The sequence below is a fragment of the Filicampus tigris genome, chromosome 17 (assembly GCF_054856515.1).
Source record: "Filicampus tigris isolate MCC_2025a chromosome 17, RoL_Ftig_1.0, whole genome shotgun sequence".
NCBI lineage: Eukaryota > Metazoa > Chordata > Actinopteri > Syngnathiformes > Syngnathidae > Filicampus > Filicampus tigris.
The window spans coordinates 8,411,613-8,439,010 of NC_141233.1; the positions used below are offsets into that span (position 1 = coordinate 8,411,613).

Genomic DNA, 27,398 nt, shown 5'->3' on the forward strand with positions numbered 1-27,398 from the left:
CAAAGCATTAACACACTCAGGTTGCTTTGAAGCCATTCTTGTGATTATACAATATGACGGCCTATGATGCTTTGGGCAAAATTACATTACCGTATTTATTAATTTAACGTGTATTTATCCAGGTAAGGCGATTCATTTTCATCACCGACCTGTCTGCAGACAGCAGAGTACAACAAAAACACATTACAGCATTTCTCAGCATTCAAATGTAAGGAATTCCTAGACAAGGCCCTCAGTACCCTGCAGCCTCGTCAGGGAAATATACCTACAGAGGAATTCCTACATCCTGGTTCTCGTGTTTGCACGATATATCTTATACAAACTTTCGAGAATTGGGTCATTAATGGTGTAGCGGTACACTTGCCTGACTTTGGTGCTGGCAGCGTGGGTTCAGTTCTCACTCAGTGACGAAGGGAATGACAGTGTGAATGTGAATGGTCTCTCGCTCTCTATTTTTCCTGACATTGACTGGTGAGCAGTCCAGAATGTAGTCTTCTTTTCACCGGGTCAGCAGCTCAGGTCCAGGTACATGTAACCCTGAACAGGACATGGATGTATGGATGGTTGGGAATTAGAAACACATTTTAGTAGGAATCCACATCATTTATTGAAAACTACATTGACAAGAATATAGTTAATGTAATCGCCATCAAAAGTAAGCAAATACAACTTTGTAAAGAGAGTCCCCCCCCCCCCCCCCCCAACCCTATCTCATTAGATTGTGCTGGTGTCGTGGCTGAGAGTACATTGTTACACAGTCAGGTAGCTAACAGTTTCAAAAAATGCAAATGAAGGAACCCAACAGTAATCCCTGAGACTAATATGCAGGCTTTGCATGGAGCTCATGCGCATCTGCCTGCTCATCGGCCCTGGAAGTTTTTTCCACTGCAGTGCTCAGGACTCCCCCAAATATAGTTTTCCATGGCTCGTTACCGGATGTAACTTCACTTATTTTGGCAATACGTTGTTTTTTTTTTCTTCACAAATAGGAGTACAGTACGAATCCTTTTTTTTGCCCCTTGGGGTATAAGCTACCCTCGTACATTTTCAACGTGTCTCAGGGGGAGCAGACTTGGAAAAAGAAGTTTGAGAATATGGCTAGAAGATGGCATATTTCATTGCACCATCATGTGCAGCTGCACAAATGCTAGTTAAGTTACCAAAGTAATCAAAGACAACAAAGTCTACAAAGGAGTGACACTATCTGACTAATTAGGGTCGCATGAGGTCAGGGAATTTCCAAAGATATCTGAGGACAAATTGTTCCAATTCATGGCTTAAAATAAACTAAATATAAATAGTTAATTTTACATGATATAGTTTCAGGCTGTCAAGCACTTGCCAAAGCAACAAGTCTTAGTACAAAGCCAAAACTAAGGCAATGTTAGAAGTAATTTCCTGAAAAGGCAAACTACAGATCAAAGGTAAATTGAGGAAAAGGGAATAATTTCTCGTGGATTACAGTTACCCTTTCATATCACACAAATATAAACTTAACAAAAACATCTGTTGGACCCACTTATTATTTTGGGGACGAATCTATGTGTTCAAACGTGTCCAGATCAAGGCCAAATCACTCAGAAAAACAAACCTTTTACAAAATATGTGTGTGGGCAGTTGGTCAAGTGTCAATAATGGGTACGAAATCCAGAATACCCTAAACTACACTATAGTATATATACTACTAACATTAATGTCATTCCCCACCCCCCACTAATAGCATGCAGCCATGAAGACTAGAACATGCAAACTGCCCTGCCCACTTCGTGCCACTTTGGACTTACGCAAGATCGCTCCGAGGAGCGCATTTGATCCAAAGGATTGCTTTGTGGCTTTAGCGTGAGTTGCGCGCATCATCAAAATTGAATTGAATAAGGACTGCCATCTAATCAACACGTTTGAATTCCACGCAACTGGTCGTCGTGTTTGTATGTGCGATTAGTGGTTGGCAACAGCAAAGACTTTAATGCTTTCGTCCAGTGAAAGAACTCTGACTCACTTTTTTGACGAGGGTCTAAGCTCCTCTCACACTTTGGACGCCTCCACAGTTGCGCCGAGCTCCGAAAAAAAAGTTCGCTCTCCGGACTTGTTAAGTGGCCCCCAAAAATTACCCCAAAACCCCACACACGCTCTTTGGGAAATGAGCCAAAGTAGTAGACAGTCATCTTGTAGCACATTATGGCCAGCGGGGGACAAACTAGCGACTGGCGAAGATGTGCCGGAAGAAAGTTGCTTTTTGGCCAAAAACTCCACAGGAGGTGAGACGAGCCGGCTGACGGAAGCCGACAATGAGAACATTTACGGAGCGTATGGCAGGGGCAAACTGAGCTGTCAGGACGACCCCCGCTCCATTCCTGCCTGCGCCACCATCTCGGAGACAGCCCGCGAGCTCTGCAAAGCCGTGTCAGTGTCTCTGGGGCTCCCCATGGAGTCGAGCGACACCGGCGACGCGGAGCACCCAGTCCCGCAGTGCGCCTCCAACGACCACCTGCAGTCCACCGGCTGTTTATACCAAGTGGGAGCCGCCGTCCCCGGCCCCGTGTCCGCCGCCAAGTACAGACGCTCTTCGGGGCAAGAAGAGCGCGCCGCGATGTTTCAAAGTCCCGAGACGATGTTGCCTCAACAGCACCTCACTCCCACCTCCTCTTTGGAGTTCACCCTAGGAGGTTCCACTGACCTAACTTCTAAACAACTTGACCACATGGTGACCGTTTTCACGCCGTCCATGCCGCACGACACCGACTGCGTGGTGGATCCATCGTGCCAAGCCTACAAGCACATGGAGGTGACGCCAGACTACCGACAAAACGCCGGGGGTTACCAACTGGAGCAATACGGCGTCTGTGTCAAGTCAGAGGGGCTAAACGACTTGTCAGGCGGGTCGCAGTGGGGCACCAATTACACCCACGGGGACAGGTACAACGCTCAGCTTTGGGGGGCGAGGCAGCCCGTGTCGACGCCGCACACGAGTGGGGCGAACGCGGCGTTCATATGCGAGCCATACGAGAGGACCACCGGGCGCGCCGAGCAGTGGTACCCCCAGACTGGAATGTTGATGCCGCCTTACGCCAACACCAACTTCATCAAGACGGAAGTGGGACAGTGGGTAGATGTCGCCTACAACGAATCAAGGTAAACTTCACATACTGAAGTAGACTTTTCGAAACAACTGAAGTAGACTTTTCGAAACAAACATAAAAGTGGCTTTGACCCTATGGTACAAGTGTGAGTTACTCTCCATACTCTCCAGTTAATTATTGTAACAAATTGGTTTTCATTTATAATTTCACATTTATTTAATTAACTTTAAATGTAGCTTCCGTCATTGATTGACTGGGAGAATAACTTGATGTTGATTTCACGGGTTGTGTCCCAAAACGGGTTCTTCCCTGGGTTAAGTGTATGTCCATAAGACTGCGCAAACATGCATTAATTTAATATAACAAACTTGAAATAAAAAAAAGTGTGCTTGTCAGATTAGTAACTGACCCAGGAGCATAGCTGTTTTGAAGTATTAACTGTGACCCCCACTTGACCAATGGCAATAATCTCTTAAATTTAAATAGAATGACACCCTAATTAATAATTAGCAGCCACGCTGCTTTGTGTACAAATGTTTTACTGTGTCAAACTGGTGGCCCATTGAACTGTGCATTTTGGTAAAACTTGTAAACTTGCAAAGATATTTCTCATTGTCTAGTCATACTTTTAAGTTAGTGTCAAGCTTTTGAACGTGCTCCAAATTACAGTTATGTGACTAAATGTATTTTGGGGGTTGGACGTGAAAGTGCAGCATGTGGCGTGCATGTCTAGTTTTGAGGTTTTGGGTTAGAATCTTGGCTCGGAGCTTTCTGTGTGCAGTTTACAGGTTTCATGTTCTTCTGGTATTCTTTGGAGTTTACCCTCATGATTACATAAACATGCATATTATGTTGATTGAAGACTTCTAAATTGTGTGTTGATGGTTGTTTTTCTGTACGTGCTCTGTGATTGTGTGACTTCACCAGGGAGGACCTTGCTTCTTGTTCAAAACCAGCTGGAATAGGCTTACAGCATGAGCGGGCGAAAGTAAATGAATATTTATGGACAGAAGTGATGGCCAGAAAACAAAGAAATCTAAAATTTTTTTTTTAAAATCTCAAAAGACATTATAAATAACATGTTGCTATTTTTTTACTTTAAAGTAGCTAATCCATATCGCATGGAATTACAAAAGTGGATCTTATTTTAATTGAAGTCCCGTTGTGTTTTTAACTGAGTGCCACAAAGGATGGATGTAAGCCTCAAGAATTATGGGGGGGGCTGGGGGGCATTGGGGGCGCTGTCAACAATGTTTAGTGGACAGACAGACAGAGGCGATGTCCCACTGATGTCATCCCTCATGTGTGTGAGCACTGTCTGGTATTGGCGGCTCCTGTCGAATAAGAGCTCAGTATGATGACAACCCTCCATCAATTCATATTCACTGTGAATTACTGAACCACATCCATGGCGGTGAAGCCTGCAGCAGCCAAATCCCAAATGAGGCCTCACAAGGGGAAACAGGTTGAGTGAGGCCAACCTACAACTACATTTTATTTGTATGTGTAGAGTAGAAACTTAACACGACGACGTTAAGTCTGTTTTAACTCCTCTTGTCCAGCTTTTTGTGTTGATACTGAAAATGTCACTGCGCAGGTGATTGACTCCAGATGTGGATTTAGATAGGAGTCGGGTTTCGTTTTCTTTTTTTTTTTTGCGTTTTCATCTATTATCATCTCTGTGTGAAATTTCTGCTGCTGAAAACTCAAGTTGAGAGTTTGTGCGTGTAGATTTGGGCGTTTGACGCAGGCGGGTGTGACTTATTAGACATGATTGGCTCTGTTTTAGTGAAATGCTGTTCCGATCTGCAACATCAATCGAGGCGCTTTCACCTAGTAAAGACAATACAAGCGTTGGATCAAAACCTTTTGCAGTTTTATTTGAAACTGCTCCAATGTTACTGTACTGCACCACAGTGCGAGGTGCTTCTAATATTTTGTCACTCGCCCTTAGCTCAATGGAAACTCTCTCCTTTAACATGGTTTATCCTGCGCTTAGAATTTTAAGGTTCTGGGCAATTTTCTAGACTGTTTCATGGAATATGTATTGGATGTTGCATGCATTTTTCACCATTTACCGGCATTGTATTGAGTTTAAATCGCGCGCGTCAGTGGTTTTGTCAGCCGCTGATTGGCGGTTGTTTTCCATCAGACGCATAACGTGCTGCGCGCCTTGCTTTGATCACTTCCGCCTTTGACATGCCGTACGTAATGTACGCGGATTGGGATCCTGATGTGTGTCATTGCTTGAGAGACATTTTCAATGGGCAATTTCAGCACAAGTTTATGATGCCCCCCCCTTAATATATTAAACATGCTTGAATGTGTTTGTATTGTTTTAAAAGTGTGTTTAAGGTCAGTTTGGCAGATTTGTGGACCCATTTGCAGGGACGCAGGGCAGGTGTGCTCTCCCAAAAAGATAATTTAATTTCAATAGAACAAAAAGGCAAACAAGGTACTGGGAGGAATCAAACACTAAATGAACAAAGTCTGAATACCCGGAGAAGACTCGAGTGGCTGAGGGAGCTTATCGATAAGACACAATGGACCAGGCTGAGGAGGACAGGAGGACACAAACGCCTAACGAGACAGACATGAAAACAAGACACACAGGGACAACATGACAAAACGAGATCCAATCAGAACCACATCAACAAAAACACAAAATGACGACCGCTTTATTTTCTAAGTCCAGATTTCAGTTATGGTGTGGGTGTTCTGGAACGTAACCACTGCGATGGGGGGATATTTACTGTAAATTATGAAATGACCCAGTTTAAGGATCAGAAAAAAAAATCTGCGGCAGTACTGAAAATCAGTAACATCAAGTTGTAATAATTTCACAACTAGCCCCAGGATGTTTAGTAATTCAGTACCAGTATTTACTTCATATTTGTAGCAAGACACTATAACAAAATAACCAATCTTAATTATTAAAAATGGCTTCACTCAGTGCAGATAAAAGCAAACTGTTACTCGCTATGGCCATATAACACAATTTATTTCCTTGACTGCTGTTTGTTGAAAACATTTGTTATTTATTAGATTAGACTACATCCCTCAAATCCTGCACAAAACACCTTTGTGAGTTTATGGAGGAGGCACAAATTGGGATTTATTAGAGTGGACCAGCGTCTTTGCAACTGGGAGACCTCCAGGAAACTGTTCAGGCACCATTCCTTTTCATTCCGTCCTCTGTAGAATTAATGTACAGAGCTCCCCACTGTCACCTGCAGAAGTTTTCCAAAGGACACTAGACTGTAAACAAAACACCTCAGCAGTGTACAAAAAAAAGCCCACAGCGGACTATCTTGGCTCAGGTCCTTTGGCAGAAAGGGGGACCTCCTGAGAGCTGATTTTATAACTCCATCACAGCAGCCATCTTTCGAGAGAGTGGTCTGCTGGGGAAGCGGGATCTCACCTCCCGGCAGTAGAAAGCCGGACAGGCTGATTAAGAAGGCCAGCTCTGTTCTTAGGCGTCCCTGAAGTCAGTGCATGTGGCGGTTGGGAGGGGAATGATAGTAAAATCATCTCTGATGGACGATGATTCCCGACCAACGCGGGACATCAAAGCGCTCTGGCTGACTGTTTCACGCTAAATGTGTGAAGGAGACTTTTACTTTCTCTACATTATCATGTTGTTTTTTTTTTTAATTAATATTTTTGCTTTAGTATTAGAGTGACACTTACTACCAGAGAGAAATTACTGAGGTTGGCCAATAAAGATGATTTTTTTTACTCCTACTGATTCTAGATTTTGTTAGAATTAACACTGCTTTCTGCAGTGTGTATTGTTTGATTTTTATTCTTTTTCTGTGCTGCTACTGTCCACAGTGCTGCATTAGTAATTGACCATAAATTCCGCATTTTTTTTTTTCTTTCTTCTTTTTCAAAATCATTGTGAGCCTTACTTTGGGGTCTTTGTACTGCATCTGCAGTAAAGTGTTAAGGTCTTGACAAACAATTAGAAGCACACTCTAAGCCTAAATAAACAGCTAAACAAAGTAATAGCTTCCTGGTTACTCGTGGGTTTAATTTCTGCTCAACATTGACATGGAGTCGGAGAATGTACTAATGCATTGTATTTTAAGATAAGGACAATTATAGCTAATGGGATGGAACGGTTTCCTGTATCATTTGCATTTGGGAACGTGCAGCTGCCTTTGTTAATGTGTGCCCTCTGAGAGCTACCATAGCGATCTTAGATGGCACATTTCTCACTTTTATCCATGACGGAGCTCACACTATTTACTGGCCTTAAACCTCCACTCGTTCCCAGTTTTGTTCACTCTAGGCAAACTTACATTATCTTGTGTAAATGTTTTTTTTTTCCACTCATTTCGCCCTTGTCGTGATATCCGAGTCGTCGTTATGTCTGGCTGTCCCATCTCTGTCTGTGCGCAAAGGCTGACGCTGGGCGCATCCTGCCCCCCCCCCCCCCCGCCCTCCTCCTCCTCCACCACCACCGCTACCACCCACCCCGTTAGCCCTTTGGCTGCACTTTTGACACGCAAATATTTCCCACAACGTCCCCAGTCCCAGAAGCACACAGTTAGGGACTGTCCATTTATTACACCAAGTGAAAACCTATAACTCACACGATTTAACATCCCCGGTGCTCGCACATGCTTTGTATTACAGGTTTAAAGTGATGTGTGATGTGATGAGTGTACATACATGGCCTGTTTCTTGTGGTGGATTGCAGATTTGAGACTGGCAGAGAGCACATGATCCCCATGGAGTTTTTCTACCCGCCACAGAGAGCTTGCCTGATCTGTTCGGACGAGGCATCTGGGTGCCATTATGGCGCACTCACCTGCGGCAGCTGCAAGGTTTTCTTCAAAAGAGCAGCAGAAGGTAAACAGTCAGGAAGGCGAGCTACGTTGTGAACACACCCCATCTTTTACTTTAACTCAAATGACACATTAGATATTGTCCTTGCTTTCATTGCTGACCTTAACGTGGACATCTGTTCTCCCCTTTATCCAAAGGCAAGCAGAAATACTTGTGTGCCAGCAAGAATGACTGCACCATTGATAAACTGAGGAGAAAAAACTGTCCATCTTGTAGGCTGAAGAAGTGCTTTGAAGCTGGGATGACTCTTGGAGGTAGGGTGGATGAAAACGCTATATATATAGATCTCCACCAAAGAGAAAAATGCCGGATAGTGATGGATTGGTTCCTTCTAGCCTAGTTCCCAGTGTTACTGTACGTAAGACAAACAAAGCAGGGAAACAGCTGAGCCATTTGTAAAACTGTTCTCTACTAAATAAGAATCAGTGGGCTGGGGATCAGTTTTCAATGATAAACAACAACATGCTGGATCCACAGCTTGTACGGCCTCATTCCTGAAGGATGCTAAAATTGATTGTTGTGAATTCTACTTTTAGCATACATAAATATATGGGTCATTTTCTCGTAATTTGATCAATATCAGCACCCCAAAAAATCTGTACAATATTATGTTCTATGCATCTTCACTAGTGTAAACATGGCATTCTGATTAATATTGTGTTTGTGAACTATGAGTTAAGCAGCAAAATCCACCTGTTTTTAGCCATCTCAGGGGGCGGCCATTTTGTCACTTTCTGTCGACTGAAAATGATATCACAGATGTTCAGGGCTCACGTAACGACCAATAACGGCTGACCTGTTTTCTGAAGCAGAGTCATGATTGGTCATTAGCTGAGCCCTGAACATTTGTGATGTCATTTTCAGTCGACAGCAAGTGGCAAAATGGCCGGCCCCTGAGCTGGAAAAAAACAGGTGGATTTTACTGCATAACTCATATTCCACTAATGAAATATTAATCAGAATGCCGTGATTAGACTAGCGAGGCTGCATAGAACATATTCTGAAAAGAATTTTTGAGGGTTGACTCCCTCTTTTAACTATTCTGTTAGTAATAACAAGCATGTGCGGAATTCAGGTGCTGTTTTAATGAATGGTAATAAGCTCAGTGTACTGTGTGAACAAAAAAACACATTACGGGGAAGGCGAAGTTGTAAAAGTATTAGTGCTTTGCTAAGAAAGACCAAGCACTTTAGTCTTTTCCCACTGCACATCCTCGACAACTCTCAATTGCAGCATCATCACAATAGGGGATGTTAGTGATAATCAAGCCCCTGACTGAGCTGCGGTGCAATTTAGACCTATTTCATTCACTTCCCCTTACTGTCAGCCACATCTGCTTGTCATATTAGGCTGTAAGAATTGACATGTAGTGGACTAATTTCAGTCTTGTGTTCAATTTCCACTCCCCTCCATTTTCTCATTCTGTTTACTGTGAAAATTGTACGGCAAGCACAAAGCTGACGTGCAAATTAAAGCAGCAGACATGCTGGTAATTTGGCCACTAGTCAGTGACAAACCCGTGGAGCAAAAATGCCTTCTAATGCAGTGATTGGTCATAAAAAGGCACACCTTCTCTAGTTGGGGCTCAAAAGAGCCTCCTTTTGCGTATGTTCTCATCATAAATGTGTCATTCACTTCCGGCATGTCACAGCACCATTTAGCTACATTTTTTGAGATTCAGAGGCCAAAAATAGAAGACATTTTCCCATTTTTATTTTCCTCCTAAAGCATGTACAGTGTGCATGTTTATGAGTCAAGTTATACTTTACTTTTTTTCAGTTAAAATGGGATAAAAAAAAATAAAAAAACGGATACAATTTGCACTCTTTTTTTTTAATTAATCAACTCAATGAGAACAAAACTGAATAAAGTTTGATGTGCAGCTGCGGTAAGAACAGGGTAAAGTGATTCATTTTTGACGATGATCCAGATTTGGATTTGTTCCATAATTCTGGTGCAAATTAGCATTGTTCAGCCATGGTGGAGGTCAGCACTCTACTAAGTGCCTAGTACTAGTTCATCGTGGAATAGTACATGTAGTACATGTAGATGTTTCATTTTTAAGATACAATTTTATTTCTTTCAGTTCTGGAAGATCTTCAAAGAAAAGCAAACGGCAGTTAATTTTTACATTTTTGTTCAGTTTAGCATCTGCTCCAGTATCATTTAAAAGGTTCAATTTTTGATGAAATGAATTCCCTATTATTATTATTCCTGGAATGTTAATTATTTCCTCAAATAAGATCGACGGAGCTTTTTCATAGCGCAAAAAGCAGGATGCAGCCCCTGCAAGCTGTCGTCATTCACCGACCGTCCTGCGGTGATATTTAGAGCTCTTCATCTGACGAATGAATAGAAAAATGAAGGCTCAGGAAGGGTGCAACTATGTGCACAAGACAGCTCATCTCCTTTTAAGGCCTAGGACCCCACTCTACCAAACTTATTACCAAACAAAACAAAGTGCATCATCATGACGTAGGAGGCGTCATGAGTCAAGCCAGCTACCTTTTGCAAAGCTCAATTGAGCTGGTCACTGGCCCAATTTCATTGGACACTGCCAAATTTGACAACTTGATTGAAGGCTTGATATACGTGTGAAACATTGGAAGTTTTCTGTTTATGTTGGCTTCAAGCTCAAGGATGGGGACAGGATCCTTTTTTCGCACAGTGTAAACATGTTCTGTTGAACTTTAAATGATCAAGGCCACGAGTGACAATACCCAGCAGGAACTTTTAATTAAGCATTTTTATTTGATGTTTGTCTGGGGATCAAAATTTAGATAAGTTAGCCTAGCAAATCCTTATATAATCTGCAATGTACTCTCACCTCAACCTCGTTTGAGGCTGGCTTAAGTTGTGTCTAAAATTGGCAATTCAAAATTGAGCAAACTGAGCTGCAAAGTTAAGTGGCAGTTTTAATAATGAGTCTCTCCACAGAGGCTGCAATCATGACGAAATTAACATTAACTGTCAGTTGACAGGCAGAAAATTAACCACAGAAATGATTTTGACCTGTATACAACTACTGTATGTCCTACAATAAGGGACTTCCACCTTGGCAGCGCGCCTCTAGAACTCGACAAGGAAGGAAACACAAATACAAATTCTTGAAACGGCTGTTTTCCTCCTATTCTGTAGCATCCTTAAGAATAAACAGGTTTTTTTTTCCTATTGACAAGGCACGAATGGGAATCCCAACATAAAAAGATGCAAAACAATTAATAAAACATACAAGGGGACAAAAATGCATCAATATGATGCATATAAAAAAGTACCTCAAAATACCTTGTGGTTTCCTTCTCACTTTGGAGGGTTAGATCTTGTGTTACGTTCAGAACTGCAGCAGAGCATTTGTGCTTGTTCACTTGGGTCAACCTGCGCAGACAGGTGAATCCACATAAAAGCATTTATACAAATAAAAAAAAACACCTCTCATTGATGCATCCTTCAAATTCAAGATGAAACCTTGTGAACATTTCATATCTTGATTATAGTGTCCAAAATGATCACCATTTTATGCATTATTACAATATTGCTCAAATAAATATAAAACAACACCCTTTGTGAACCCTTTGGAATGATCTGGATTGCTGCATAAATGGGTCAGAAAATGTGGTCTGATCACCAGCTAAGTCACAACAATAGACCGCTTTCTTTAAACTAACGCCACACAAACAATGTTTCCATGTTTGGACTCAACACAGCGCACGCACATCACGTCACAGCAGAGTGCATGGTGCAAACAGTATGTGAACCTTTGGATTTAAGGACTGGTTAAGCTTCCTTTGGCAGCAAGAATCGCAACCAAACATCGGCCGTAGTTGCAGATCAGAACTGCACACTGGTCAGGAGAGATTTTTGGGAGGTCATGCCACAGCATATCAAAGGGTTGAGGTCAGGACTGGGCCACTCCAAAAGGCGTATTTTCTTCATTCCCTTGTTGATTTACGTCCAGGCCCCGAGACAGTCAAGCAGTCCTAACCACCAACTTTCCAGAATTTGAGTGCTAAACTTCTGTGGCCCCTTTCAGCTTCTAAGTTAACAATTCGCAGGTATTCTGAGAGCTCTTTTGTGCCAAGCATGGTTCTCATCAGCTCTTGAGAATAGAAATTCAAAACTGCTGTGTTTTTATGGTGCAGGGCGACTATTGTCAAAACAGCAAACACTCAATACTGCAGAAAATGGATTAAAAGGTAACGGTAATATTAAACATTTTGAAATTGTATCACTGTTAATCAAACGGTACCATGGCAAAACTTTACAGGCCTATTACAAATAAATGACTGCTACGCTCTGTAGTTGAGCAAACTACAAGCCACTATTTGAGAAAGGCTACTCTATACTTTTCATTTGGTATGACCAAGGCAGTTTCATGAACAACAGTCTGATGTTGAATGTCTTAAACCTTAAAAGTTAAAAGAGCAACGTAACAGTAGTAGATTCTGTTAAACCCTCATCTGATTGTGTCGACTCCACCAAAGCATGCGTTCGTTTGGTCTCTAAGTGGAGGTTGTCAGATGCGGCATCTGCCACAGGTCAGCAGGTGCACCTTTTTTGTCCTCGCCATCTCTCAATTTCCCTAGTGCACTTTTTCCGTTCCCCATCTCTCAATTTGACTCTGCTTTTTAGTGGAGGATGAATCCCAAATGTAACGCAAATGGCCCTGATTTACGCAGTTGTATGCTTCAAAGATGTCTTTGCAACCCTGCAAAATCTTCTAGGTAGGAAAGAATTTCAAAGGCCAGAAAAAGAGGTAGCCCTTACGTGATGACCGCAGACCTTTCCACCAGATGAGACTCATCTGTTCAATGGGACTCAAAAGCTTGCGAGATTAGAAGATTAGTCTTGGTATTGTTGGCTAAAATAGTTTTTTTTTTTAAGGTTTTAAAAAAACAAAAACAAAACACTGGATGCAATGAAACATTTTTAAATTGATTATTTCAATAGTGGAATGACTTGAAATCTGACAAAACAGTCACCTTTCTGCCGAGTTTTCTTTTTGACTTTTTACACATCTTTTTTAGAATGTCATTAAAAGACAAATGATTGTCCAATGAGAATGAATCGTTTTCTGAAGCAGAATGAGTGATTTTTCGCAAAAGACTTTTTGTCCGACCCATCATTTCTTAAGCACCATCTATTCATCCTGGGCGTGAACACCAATTGATTTAGCAAAACACTGACACTGCATTTGTTTTGTTTTCCTTTGGTAGCACGCAAACTGAAAAAGATTGGACAACCCAAAAATGCCACAGACGATCTCCTTGCTAATAAAGTAGAGGTTATCCAAAGTCTCCCCCCTGTGACGACGCTGAATGTCAACTCCCAGCTGGTCTTCCTTAACATCTTGGAGTCCATCGAGCCGGAAATGGTGAATTCAGGCTACGATTATGGCCAGCCCGACTCAGCAGCCACCCTGCTCACCAGCCTCAATGAGCTTGGAGAAAGACAGCTGGTCAAAGTGGTCAAATGGGCTAAAGGACTCCCAGGTAAGACAATGGGGTTCAAGTCTTTTCAAATTGTGTTTTTGAACATATTTGATAACCCAGGACCCGGAGCATCATCAATGTTCCAAGCAGTTCAGGCAGAAATCCAGTCGATGAAGAACATTAAGTTCTTTAGAAACAAGATGGAAGATTTTTAAATGTTTATGGAAACTGATGATACAAATGTTTTTGTTTTTTTTAACATGAGCTGTTTGAATAGGCTGCAACACGGGTGTCAAATACAGGTCCAGAAAATAATAGCCCTGGTGCTCCCTGGGAGCTCGTTTACCTGCTGGTTGAGTAAAAGCACCTGTTCCTAAAGCCAAACTGTGGCAGGGCTTTTACTTCCTGGACCTGCTTGTGACATGTCTGGGCTGCAAATAATTTATATGTTTTCTGGCTAGCCTGTTGTTGGCATTGATCTCACTGCAATTTTAAGAAATAGAATGAAAGAATGCATTATGGTTCTCAAGATGTTTGGATGGAGGAAGGCTTTGATTTATTTTGACATGAAAGCATGAACAGTTAAAAATTATCACGGGGAAAAAAAAAAAAAAAGATTTTTCCACCAGTTATGACAACAAAAACAAGTCACTGAAAAAGTAGTGACCCTAAAATTGATCCATGAGGAACCCCACGGGTTGTTTTTGATGAAAGGCTGACACATTTATTCATTTTTTTTCAGCTAATATAATGAATAATGTTTGAATTGAAAAATGTTGACATGTTGGTTTAAAATTTCTGATGTGTGATCACACTTTGTAGGTTTTAGGACTCTACATGTGGATGACCAAATGACTGTCATCCAGAATTCATGGATGACTGTGATGGTGTTTGCCTTGGGGTGGCGCTCTTATAAGAACACCAACGGCAGGATGCTGTACTTTGCGCCTGATCTCGTCTTCAATGAGTAAATGATTAAATTCATCAAATCTTTTCACTCACTTGCAAAAAGACACCTTGTTTGAGTAGAATCACACAGACACAAAAAAACCTTTCGGGATTTTTCATTAACTACAAATAGTCGCATGCTTTTCAGTCTTCTCCCTTGGTTACTATGGGATTAAAGTGAGGCACATTAGTTCTCATCATTCAAACTCTGATAGCTCTGCTGAGTGAAACTGATTCAGATGAGAATATTAGTTATCGCAGACAGCGGGGCGACCCGTGTAAGGAATTCTAATGCTTACAATAGGTAAGAAACTACTCATTATCTTTGAAGGTATTTCGCTTTTTTAAAAAATATTAACTGCACTGTTGTAAATTGTAGATTAGTTATTTGAATCCATACAATACTTTTGATTAATTGCATAGTCGCTGGCTCACTTATGACCCAAAATGTTAGTGAGCGTCTGATAAGTTGGGATGGTGAAGATGCTGGATGGATAGCTGCCAGGTGGGCTGGAGGGTGTGAAGGTAACACAGCTTTGGGGGACAAAAGCCAACATTGTATTTCCATTAGTCTGCTATTTTACTTTCCCCTTTTCCTGTTTGTACTGCTCTCAAATGTGACACCACACTGCAATTATGCAAAGCAGCGACAAAAAGTGTTTGACAATGGGAAATGGAGTGTAGTTGAGTTTGGGCTGGCAGTTTGCGCCAACATTTAAAAAAAAAAACAAAGACATAAAAAGGTCCTGCTGAAACGATTAAAGTTGTGGAATTAAGCACTTTTATTTTTGGTTAAAGACAGTAATGCATTTCAGGCGTTTTCTCTGCTTATCTTAACAGATAAAAGGTAGTTTTTTTTTAACACCGTAGGAGGGTTAGTTACAGATAGACCATGCATAATTCAACTCAACAAAAAAAAGTTAACACAAAGATAACATGCGAACTACACAGGAAGGCCTGAACTGAGATTCAAACCCAGCTAACCACTAGTTTACTGTGCTACCACAACCTTTTCGACCTCTCATTTGGAGATACTCGAATGCAAACAAGTAACTTTTTTCATTGAATTAAATTACTGGCATTCAATCCAGGAAGTAGCCTGCCTCTGGGCCAAAGTCTGCTGAGATAGGCTCCAGCGCAAGCCTAAAGAGGAGAAAGCCGCACAGAAAAGTGGATGGATATTGGTCATGAATATGTGTCTCAGAATGGTGTTGAAATCCATTTCCAAGCATGTTCTGCAACTACATTAGGCTCTACTTAAACAGTTGGACGTTGTTAAAATTACATTGAAGAGTAAATTTAAGTCACCAAGTTCAGTGTCAGGATAGAAGACAGATTACTCGAGTTGTTCTTCAAGGTGTGGTGGATGATCAGCTTCAAATTGGAGCAGTGAATTATGCCTGGTGGAGGCCATGTAATTGAGAAAAGGTGGGTAATTTGAGCTATTTGAAAGAAATGTGAGCACTAAGTGTTAATGGACTGAAGTGCTCCCTGTCACTTGGCTGCTTACTGTCTCTTGCCAAGCCTAGGCTATCCTTTAAGAGCGACAAAAAGCGGCCACAGTCATTTTAATGAGACGCCGAATTCAGCGGTGATTGAATAATTGTTGGGCTTTTTCATCGAATGCGATGTGGAGGCGTACTGCACCTTTAGCATGGAAGCTTCAGCAATACGTCGTTCGTCTTGCACCGGCTGCACTCTTCTAATTGTCGCGAAGAGATCGGGCTGCGCATGAAAGACGGGCTATCACAGGTGGGAGAGATCTGAAAAATGAGAGCAATGAGTTGTCGCATCTTTTTACCATCCCATTTGATTGAAGTTCTGGATCCCTTCATAATGGCCTTTGCTCCAATTGACACTGTATCACAATTAAGGATTAGAAAGCACCTCGAACAGATGCCCCTCAAGAAAAAAAAAAAATGTACGCATACCACTAAATGTCTGTAATTAGATTTACTATGACCAATTGTCACATTGTTCCTAACACGCCATTTGTATCTGTCATCTGTGAAGCGGAAGTTTAAAGAGAAATGGTGATTGCATGTCTGTACTTGGAAAGCCCTGAGTCCATCATACAAAGATAGACTATTTTATGTGAACATATTTTGAATTTCAATATACACTGCAAATATTAGAAGTTCGGAGACGGTGTTAAAACCAGAATGCTGGCGTTGCATGAGGACCACTCGGTAGTAAAATCGCCTGCGTCGTTTAAGATGGGTTGTGAAAATGAGGTGTCACCTGGATTTCACCCTGATTGGTGAAATGGTGTCTTTTTGAAATTGAAACCACGCCCTTACGTAACGATTGAAGTTCACTGGTTAAGAGTCGAGACAATTTTCTGAATCATTTTCCTCCTCGCTTGCAAGACGGAATCACTTTTCTAAGGTAGGCAAAACTCTCATGATGGTATTTGATGGGGGAAAAAAAAAGCCTCAACACTTTAGTTTTTCTGTTTCATAAAAAACGATAACATTAATTGGCCGATAATTAAGTGTACATATGTTTGTATATTTGCAGTACTTTGTCAGTCACAAGGTGTAAGGCACGGGGGATTTTTGTCCCAACACTGTATGAACACTCAATAAGTGTTAATCTAAAAGACTAAATGTCATTATGACTGCACCGTCAACACTACATTTTGTTGCTGTAACACACTATCAAATGTTGAACATTTAACACTTTTGTAAATTTTCCTTAAACACCGGGTAGTGTGGATGCATGCTTTGTGTGGTGTTAAAAATTGACACAACGGGTGTTGAATTAACACCAAAATATTTGCAGTGTATATGCATATTAAGGTCGATTGACTTTAATTGTTGTATCCAAATAATTGGCTCTTTGGCATGCCTGCCAAGTGTGAAATTACACAACAAAGTACATCTTTTGTTAGTTGCTTATTTCCAAAATTGTGACTGTGAGGGAGCCGTTTCGATTTGGGTTGGCGATGCTTGCCTGCTTCATGCGCCACGTGCACGGATCCGCTATGGTAATTGATGAGTCTCGACCGGGCTATAAAGAGTGAAAAGTGTGTTGTACAGCTTGATGGGGTGTCAAGCATTTTTTTCCCCCCAATAAGTCCCCCTTAAAGTATTAGTTCACAAACAACAAATACATTTGCCCGCAGACAAAAAGTCAAAAAGTATAGTTTTGTAAGGTCATGCACTGGTTTGGGCAGTTGGGCTCAGTCACATTTTGCCAAATAATCTCAAATGTTCCCTTACATCCATTTAGAACTGATGAAATATTATTCTTCCATCTATGTCCTGGCTTCACAAGCTTTTTTATAATGCGGTCATTTCCCCAAATCTTCATAAAATAGAACAGAAGTGAAATGATTGAACATTTGTGGCCAACCTCTGGTCAATCGCTCCCCTGCTCTTGTCAGAATGGGAAATACCCAATTTATATTTTTTCTGACCTAATATTGTTAGAAGGTAAATCCATCACATTTGTTCCATTTGCATGACAATTTTCATCAATTTGGCAGTATAACCTCACACCACCTGCTGCTGCTGCTCATCACACAAGCAAATGTCAGACGTGTAACACATTTTATGTCTGGTTACTCTTGTGATTCGAGTGTTTCCATAACCTCACCGTGCGCTCTTCTTACCGTGTGCAGGCATCGGATGCAAATCTCCACCATGTACGATCACTGCATCCGAATGAAGCACCTGTCGCAGGAGTTTATGGTGATGCAGCTCACGCAGGAGGAATACCTATGCATGAAGGCCCTGCTCCTCTTCAGCATTCGTAAGTTCATAGGAATTTCAGATTTGTAGACTTCCGGGAGCGTGACTATGAATCTCAGGGCGGTCCTGTAGTTGGCACTCTTGTCCGTTTCGAGAGTTTGGTCCGCATTGGTGGCAGGAGTTTGGATTCTTTGCCAGAGAGCGTTGGAGTCCGCCAAGGCTGCCCTTTGTCGCGGATTTCGTTCAGAACTTGTTTCAGAATTTCTAGCCGCGGCCTTGAAGGGATCTGGTCTGGTGTGTCTTTGCTATTTCTTCATCAAAACACCCATCTTCCAACTCTCGGTGGAACGGTTCACACTGAGTGTGATGCACTTTCCCGCAAGTTTATAATTTTTGTTTTCAGTTTCCCATTTTTTGTGGGGAATACATATTGCAGATTTATCAGAGCTTTGGAATCTTTGGGGTTTACGAAAAAACAAATCAATGCAATTCAATGCGGAATTTTGCTACTCGCAGATTGGCCGGGTCCCCATACCCCGCCATTAGCGGGATCAACTGTATAATTGTAAGATGCAATATCACCATTCACCACTAGATGGCAGACATGGGGTAATTGCACTTGCATTGTGGCCCTAGACTGCTGACTAGGCCTGAGTAGTATAGTATTTAGCGAATTTGGTTTGAGTTTTGAGTGATGATTTTTCAAAAATTAGTTCTTGCACATCATTTTGGCTCGCCGTTCAGCGGTTTTGTGCCATCCTTGAATGGTAATTATCTTCAAAAAAGCCCTTTACATTCATTTTCATTGTTTAAACCCTGCTGTTGAAGGCTGGATCTTTTATACATGCGTTGAGCATGAAATGTTAAGATAATGTACACTGGTAAAGAAAACACATGCATTTATTTTTTCCTGATTTAAAATGCCCTTTTTGTTATACACCTGTTTAGGTGAAAAGTTCACAATGTGTCTTGGGTCTTGTTCGCAAGTGAGAGAAGAATGCAGTGATGCTGACTCAGTAGATGACTTTGTCATGGTGAAGATGGTTTTTGTTTGACTGTGAGGTCTGTTTCCACTCTCACCAAAAGCATTTGTGGGAAGTAATGAAGAACAAATACTTTTATTAGTGACCTTAAATAGAATTTTCATGTATCTGCGCTTCATGTATATATTTCTCTAATGAAAATGTTCCAATATTTGAAAGCAGATGTCTATACTTTCTACTCCCTACATTGTCTAATGAGGCTTGTTACTTTGCTCAAAGAAAGAACAGAAAAAAAAGATGTAACTAGATAGACGTCAACCATAGTTTGGGAACTGGATTGATCGATTAATTGATTAGTTGATATTTTAGGGACACATAAGGCAGAAAAGTATCAGGGACAGCAGCGATATGGAGGAAAGTTAACCAAGGAGCATTAACGATAATGATGCAACATATTCCCGTCCATGAGCTAATTTAAGAGAATTGTTTGATGTTGCAACTACAAGGACGTGGCTAACGCGTTGTCATTGTGCCTAAAACGTTAGTCAGTTCACAACGTTAGCAAAGCTGTGGGAACATGTTGTTTTGATCGTGTCCAGTGATCCCGGCCATCTTCTCAGTACAAACACTATGCAAGTTAATTTCAACAAAACTATGTTGTGTGCAGAGAGGTTATTTTTGTTGTTGGCCAAGTTATCAAAATTGGTATTCTATACGGGTCATTGAGCAATAACGTTAATTACACTTGTAAATCTAAAAGTCAAAAAGGCACATTTGGTATTTATCTCATGCTGGTTTTATCATGGTGATGAAGTCATTTTTTGGAGTCCTGTTTTTAAAAAGTGATGGAAAAGATGTATCAGAAAAAGCCTATACAGTATATCCAAACATGTAGCATCTTCAGAAAACATGTTGCAAATCATGAAACTTCATTTGGAAGACATTTTGTCATTAAAGTTAGGAAAATATTAATGGGAAAAAAAATGTTTCTTCCAAAAAATTATTTGAAAACTCCATTTATTTTCAAAAAGGAAATTTAATGGAGTATGTCTATGAAAAGTGTATTCTTTTTACTTCAAGTAAAGGAGTTCAAGAAATACTAATTTTACAATTTTTTTTCCTCAATACGTCATGACATGGCATCTCCTGTTTACTTACATACTTGGACAAATTTGTTGGCATCTGTCTGTTAGGGAACGGGCAATCGCCACTGAATACATACTGGGGGAAATATATATATCTGTCTGTTAGGGAACGGGCAATCGCCACTGAATACATACTGGGGGAAATATATATATATATATATATATATATATATATATATATATATATATATATTTTTTTTTTTTTTTGCTTTAGTTCCAGTGGAAGGTCTGCAGAGCCAGAAGTACTTTGACGAACTGCGCCACACCTACATCAACGAACTCAACCGGCTGGTTAATCGTCGTATTACACCCAATTCGCAGAGGTTCTTCCACCTCACGCGACTGATGGACTCCCTCCACATAGTAAGTGGGATGCGCTACTTGCAAATGTGCTTAGCAATCCAAACTTGGACTTTTTGCCAGGCTTGAAATTTAAGGAACAATGCTACTCTGTTAAAAACAATTTTGCACATTGTTTCTACTGCGGGCCAGTTTATATCACTGATATCAATTGTGGACAGGTTCGTTTTTTTTTTTCCCCCCCGTCAACAGAGCTCGAATCAACGGAAATTACTTATTAAAAAAAAAAAAAAAGATTGGCCCACATTAATAAAAGTACGTTTTTGTACATAACGGGGAACAAAAATGATCTGCTGCTGATGGAAAACATTAAATAGTCCTCTGTGAACAGAATAAAAATACGGCATATAGAAACTCATCATAATAATTTGTTTCAGAGAGCAGACGGTGCGTTCAAAATTGTGCTCACCTAAAGTCAGCTGCAATAGGTTAGAAAATGGGGCGATGGATTGATAAAGTAATACAAATAACAATAACGATCAATAATGCAAGGGTTAAAAATAAAATACATATTTAATGTAAATTCTTTACAAACGTACAGTCTTCCAATTCCCTTGATGAAATGATCACACAGATAGGATGCGGCGTTTCTGCTGTGTTTCAGATGGTGAAGAAGCTGCAGCAGTTTACATTTGACCTGTTTGTCCAAGCTCAGTCGATAAATGCCAAGGTGAGCTTCCCAGAGATGATTGGAGAAATCATCTCAGTCCATGTGCCAAGGATCCTGGCGGGTCTGGCCAAACCCATCATGTTTCACGAGTAAAATGTGGATTTTTTTTTTTTTTTTTTTTTTTAATCACAAAGTAACATCTTTTGCTGCCAGCATAAACTATAACAATGGCTTTGAACTGTTTCCCGATAACTATGAGCTCATAATCATGTTCTCTGATAATTTTATCTCCTCTTTTAAGCCATATTTGATTTTTATTTTTTTTTTTGGGTCACAGCCGCTCGAGTTTGTCTGTTTCTGGTTTTGTCAGTCCAAACTGAGATGCTACAAAGCAAACACACACACAGTCTACAAATCAACATCAGACCTACCAGCAGGCTGGAAAACATGTTCGAACCTCTCCAGACACTTCATTAGGGACACCTGCACAGTCAAAGCGGAGGAGATATAATACAAGAACTGGATTAAAAAAAAAAAAAAAAAAAAAATCCCTTTCCGAAGATAATATTGCTTTGTCTTGCTTGACACTGTCAGATATTAATTGAATATTGAATTCGATATTTGGGATGACTGATGGGAACTAAAATGCAAAATGTGGCGGTATCATTTAAAGACAAATAAATGATGGCCAGTTATAATACTCTTTTGTGGGCACGTTGGAAATGAATTATAAAATGTAAAGGCTAAGGCATCTTTCATTTTTCTTTGACTTTCTGGTCATTTTCGTACACTTTTATGTTTTGATATTCACACTCTCCGGGCAGGTGTTGCAGATTCGCAAAAACTAATTGCTAATCCCCTAATTAATACACATTCATATTATATGAGCCTTTTTTATGCAGAATTATTTCTAAAACTTAATTTGAACATGAGAGGCTTAATGTTTGAATATGAAGTGATCACGATTTTTTTTTTTTTTAGCTGAGCATTTCTGTAACCCAAAAAAAAAAAAAAAAAAAAAAACAGCAGGCCTGCTCTTGGGGAATATATCAACTGTCAAATGTTCAAAAATGCTTTAAAGGCTGGCTCTGCATAACACAATTGTATTCCCTCATCATTAACAACAGCAGTAGATATAAACATCATTATACAAATGTGATTTTTTTTTTTTTTTTTTGTGTGCAAAATGTCACTGCCGAAGAGCTGGCATGCTTGATGCTTTTGCAGCAGTAGCATGTCGTCACCATATGAGGCAGCAGACTGTTCGTGCCACACATGCGAACTCTGCCGGTCTTGGGAAGAAAAAAAAAAAAAAATGGATGACACATGCACATGTACAGGACCCTTTGTCCTTTTGTGTGCTCCAAGTAAGTCTGGAGCACAGTTTGCGGGAGCTTTGCAATGACCGCAACATGAATGAGTGATTGCAAGGTCATGCGCACAGTCTGGGAAAGCACGTGCATGTATGTGTACGTATGCAGTGTACATATACAAGATTTTGCTATGCTTGGAAGGTGAATGCAGAGATTTTTTAGTGTAAGTCTGGTGTTCCAATATGTTCAGTTTATCTTGTCAGCCAGTAGTTTCAGTAATTCCATTAAACGCAGCCGACACCAAAAGGCTCAAAATTTCATAGCTGGTGAAATCTACATTTTCCATGCTGTAACTGAGCAGAGGGGGGAGTAATAGAGTGGAGACAGAGAGGAAACATAGTGTAGGAGAGCATCAGTCATTTAACAACATACCTGGCAGTACTGGAAAAGCTCTTTTTGCCTTTCCCCAACAGACGGCACTTTTTTTTTTCTCAATGCTTAGTGACTGTCACTGTGGGGGGAGAGATATTAGTCAGTAACTTACAGTGGAAGTCAGGGATGTATATCGTTGGCGTCGGGCCAAAAGCTCACAACACTCATGGGTGTTATTTTCACACACAATCTAAAGTGTTGAAAATGGCCTGCTCTCTTTCACGATGCAATACAAAATGGTCGAACAAACATTTTAGGGTGTCGAAATGAAGTACAAACGGAAATGCTTTTAAAAAATGAAAACTAACGCGAAACTGCATCTTACGTTTATAAACTATGTAAAAAAAGATCGTTCTTTGTTTCATCTTTGTCGATATAGTACACGAGCTTTTCTTATATGTATTTCGGTATTGCTGTACATCCGTATAGAAGAGGGAAGGTCAAACAGTTATTTGAGGATTGCACACCGAGGGACCTTTTATTATCTTGCACATATATGAAAAGAACACTAAAAACCTAGATTAAGACAATCTTAAAAAGAATAAAAATAATTAAACCTGCTCTAAAAACTACTAAGTGAATTAAAAAAAAACCGAAATAACTACGGAAAAATCCAAAACTAGTATAACCCCGATGTACACCAACTCCAACTTTTTATTTGGACTTTAAATAAAGCATTATGTAAAACAGTCATCTTCCCTTCCATACAGTAATCTACGAGCAGGCAGTAAACTGCAGCCTTCAACAAATCAAATTCCGTTGAATTCCGCTGATTGGCTGACGTGTTGCGTCATACTGCAGTGTATGGCCAGTGGCTTTTATTTTACCTATTTTTTTTTTCTCAGTAACACTTGTTACTGGTATCACGTAGGTAGTACATAATTGATCCTTAACTCATTCACTGCCAGACATTTTCAGACCCTCTTTTACCCTGGGATTGAATGGCTGGAACTGAGTTAATTTGATAATTCCTCTTCTATCTAAAATTATCAGGTACATTTGAATTGATTTTTATGGATTATATTTACCACTCCCCAAAAACATGTACACTGTAGTAAAGTTCAACACCTGCTAATGCCAAATACAACGATGAACATAGTTAAAATAATTTCTTAAAATGATCCCTTTTTGACTGTGCCAGTGTGTTTGTTACATTTGAGATATTTTTTTTTTAACATCTTTTGTAATGGATTAGTTTTGGCCAGTAAATATGCACCACCTGGTGCTGACTACTTAAAACAAATCTTCAAAAAAAAAAGAGCCAAAAATGCTGATTAGATGTTTGTTTATTTTTCAAGCATGCAATCAAAAAGTGTTTTTTTGGTTTGTTTGTTTTTTTGCTTGGAACTCCTGTGTGAGTCCCTGTCATGATGTTGGTTATATCTTTTAAATCAGGCACACACACACACGTAGCCTGGATTTCCACTGTAGGTCCAAATGCCTAATTCCGATTTCATGCATATACCCATTGCACACCTACATTTCAAATGACACGTATTTGATTTTGCTGTGTTTACATTCACTGAACACATGAATCAAGCAGCAAATAAAAGCATCGAATCCACGTATTGACAACATGGAAGTACATCACAATAGGTAATAACACCATTATTAAATGATGCATATCTTATTTTCAATATTTAATGATACATACACCTCATCTAATATATTTTATTTATAATATGCTTTCTCTATAGTGAGGGCAGTATGTTCCAGACCCACTCGCAAAGTATTTCGTAGCGACTGCTCTTACTCTGTAACTTGCAGTTGTCCAAATAGATGCGCAGCATGCTTGCTTCAAGCTTTTATTTCACTCCTAGTTGAAATGACTGTAAAACAAATTCATTAGCATAGATGTTAACGTAATTATTTACTTTGCTACTTTGAACACACACGGACGGCGTAGCAACACAAACAGCCATATAATTTCTCGTGTCTGAACAACAAATATTTAAATGGAAAAATGTGATACCGCATTACACTGCAGGCATCCTCTTCTTCTTGCTCATAATTACATTGCGTCTCTTGCAGTAAACCTCATTGCTGCCCGCCGTGTTGCGGCACAATGCGGTACTAATTTGAAGGCATTCAATTTTAAATTCAGATTTGCCGGTATACTGTGGTAAACCAGAGAAAACGTCACCAATCCAATCTAACCTAATTTGAATAGTGATTGCTTTTTTAGATATATATATATATATATATATATATATATATATATATATGTATGGTAGTAACTTTAACGGTTTGTTGTAAATGATTGTTTTGGACTACAGTATTGTCTTCATTGAAATGCACGTGAATGTATTGCTTTGTCATTTTTAAGCTTAACCTAGACTGTACACTTGATTCGCAAAATGCGATTGGACTTGTTTGATGTTTTTAAAGGGGGAATAGCTAAGTGTGTGCATTTTGACAGCTTTATTGTCCTGGTAAAACTTTTTTATAAAGCTTTTGTATTGTATCTCATTGAACTGTGCAGGTGTACCTAAAGTATTAGTGGCATGGCAGACTCTCTTCATATTTACACAGAGTTGCATCAGAGTTGACATAAAGTAGGCTTAAAAAAAACAAAAAAAAAAAAAAAAAAGTTGAAATCCCAAAAGTTTGATCTACTCACCAATGTCTGTGGGCTGTGCTGTAAGGAAGTCAACCAAACAGCATTGCCAGATACGTCCTGATTAGGAGAGGCTAGAAATGTTCCAACGGGATAAGAAATACAAAGAAATGACAGCCAGCTCTGAACTGGAACGGCCTTGCGTGTAGGGAGAATGACAAGAGTGACTGAGTTGGTTCTGCCAAGCAAAAAATCTATGCCTTCAAGATAACAAATCAGTCTTCAACACGCTTGTTTGGCTACTTCCAAATCAACCAGTTCAATGCTGGGAGGATTGCCTACCGTTGTGCAGGCTTGTCTTTTTCTCCTCACAATCCAACAAAAAGAAAACTGATTTAAGATGCACACAAAAGAATGGAAAATTCAAATTGGTTTCATGATTCCACATTTTCCTTTAAAACGACCTTTTCAAAGATTGGGTCGCAACAGTGCAGTAAACATTTTTGGGTCCGGGGCGAAATTTTTCCAAGGACCGATCATAATCCCAACGAATGCAAACAAAATTAAACAAATACAAAATGTCAACATAAATATGCATGGCTGCTTAATAGGAGCTTCAAAAAAACGTGGTTTTATTAAATTCCGGATTTTTCCCTCCTCCAATTGAGGCCAATATTCACAAACGCGTATGCCCGGCTGAAGAAAATCCATTGACTGTTGGGTAGTAGCTACTAGAGCAGAGCTGGTCAGGTGAGTTTTTAGGGGATGGGCGAAACCAGGGGTCACCACATGAGTAGCAATTTTCAATTGTAATATCCACCAAGGAAACTAAATATCCCCCGCCTCCCATCAAGTCCTCTGGCTCTGGTTTCAAAACGCTTTTATACACGTGCTTCCTGTGCCGTATCGCTTAGCATAGTTTATCGAACATGGGCTAACGCTCTTGAGGTATTGATCAAGACCGCATGTTGTAGAGGTGCACAGTGACAAATGTAAGCCGCTAAATCATAACGTCCATTGCATTGCCGTACTAAGTGTTTTCACTCCAGCTGCAACAATGAATGTCTTTGTTGTGTTTTGCTACAATGTGTGGAAAGCCACAGAAAGGGACTACGGGAGGATATTTGACCTACAATTGGAATGTTTTGAAAATGTACGCATCACCTGTTGATTTTTCAGTCAACACCTATCTTTAAAGATGTTCATTTGGCCATAATGTGCTTTATACAGATTAAATGTGAGAAACGCACAGCGAGACGAACAAGACCACATAGTGTAGCCCGCAATGTTTTTGTATAGCTAGTATGTGCCCAGTCTACTGCGTATTAAAGTGGTTCACTTGTACACTTGCTGTATGTATTGAATAGTGTTGCTTTTGGTATTGTGATATTGGCCTTTTAGTTGATTTCCTTGTTCTATCTAACCAATGTGAAAGTGTTTTTCTCAGTGTCATGTTTTTTTTTCTTTTCAATTATGTAACAGCTGCTTCGTCTTTTAAGGCAATTAAATATCATAAAGACACAAAATGAGGAGTTGAATCTCTTGATTCCAGAGTCACTTTGCACCTTGCTTTTACGTTTTATGACAGTCAACGTTTGAGGTAACGCCGGAAGTTTTAGGAAGTTGGACAAGTGTGAATTTGGTGGCGTAAATCCTACGCCCAAGTTGGTGGTTATGGCTGACGTGAGCCTTATAAAAATGCCTATTTCAGAGACCACAAATATTCTTACTCTGGCAATTGGGACCTCTGTATGAATCGAGTAAAGCTGCAGGGCATACTAATTGGCACGAACTCAGCCAAGGAATTTATGAGGTTCCCTTGTTGGTGCAAAAAGGAGAAAGGGAACTCTGCCTGGCACTGAAGGTTGGAATGTGGTGGGAGGAGTGGATGTGAAATAAATACAATGCCTGATTACGAACAGGTTTTTATAATCGCTGACCTTTCCGATGGGCCATCTGAATTAAAATGTGAAGAAAGGAAGTGATATGAAC

At 40.2% G+C, this 27,398-nt stretch overlaps 1 protein-coding gene across 1 annotated transcript; it reads left to right on the forward strand.

The window, feature by feature from the left end:
- Positions 1–1,761: 1,761 nt before the first annotated feature.
- LOC147133184 (androgen receptor-like) lies at positions 1,762–26,932 on the forward strand. Its single transcript, XM_086013123.1, has 8 exons — positions 1,762–3,132; positions 7,786–7,937; positions 8,072–8,188; positions 13,148–13,423; positions 14,186–14,330; positions 17,937–18,067; positions 20,349–20,497; positions 21,099–26,932. The coding sequence occupies exons 1-8, from the start codon at positions 1,967–1,969 to the stop codon at positions 21,255–21,257; spliced, it is 2,295 nt and encodes a 764-aa protein (XP_085869249.1). The 5' UTR covers positions 1,762–1,966; the 3' UTR covers positions 21,258–26,932.
- Positions 26,933–27,398: the final 466 nt, after the last annotated feature.

What these genes read in the sequence shown, in the direction of transcription:
- LOC147133184 (XM_086013123.1), top strand. Translation starts at nt 1,967, where the DNA reads ATGCTTTCGTCCAGTGAAAGAACTCTGACTCACTTTTTTGACGAGGGT. An exon ending in CTTCAAAAGAGCAGCAGAAG is followed by an intron (nt 7,938 to 8,071) that starts GTAAACAGTCAG and finishes CTTTATCCAAAG; the next exon opens with GCAAGCAGAAATACTTGTGT. An exon ending in ATGGGCTAAAGGACTCCCAG is followed by an intron (nt 13,424 to 14,185) that starts GTAAGACAATGG and finishes CACACTTTGTAG; the next exon opens with GTTTTAGGACTCTACATGTG.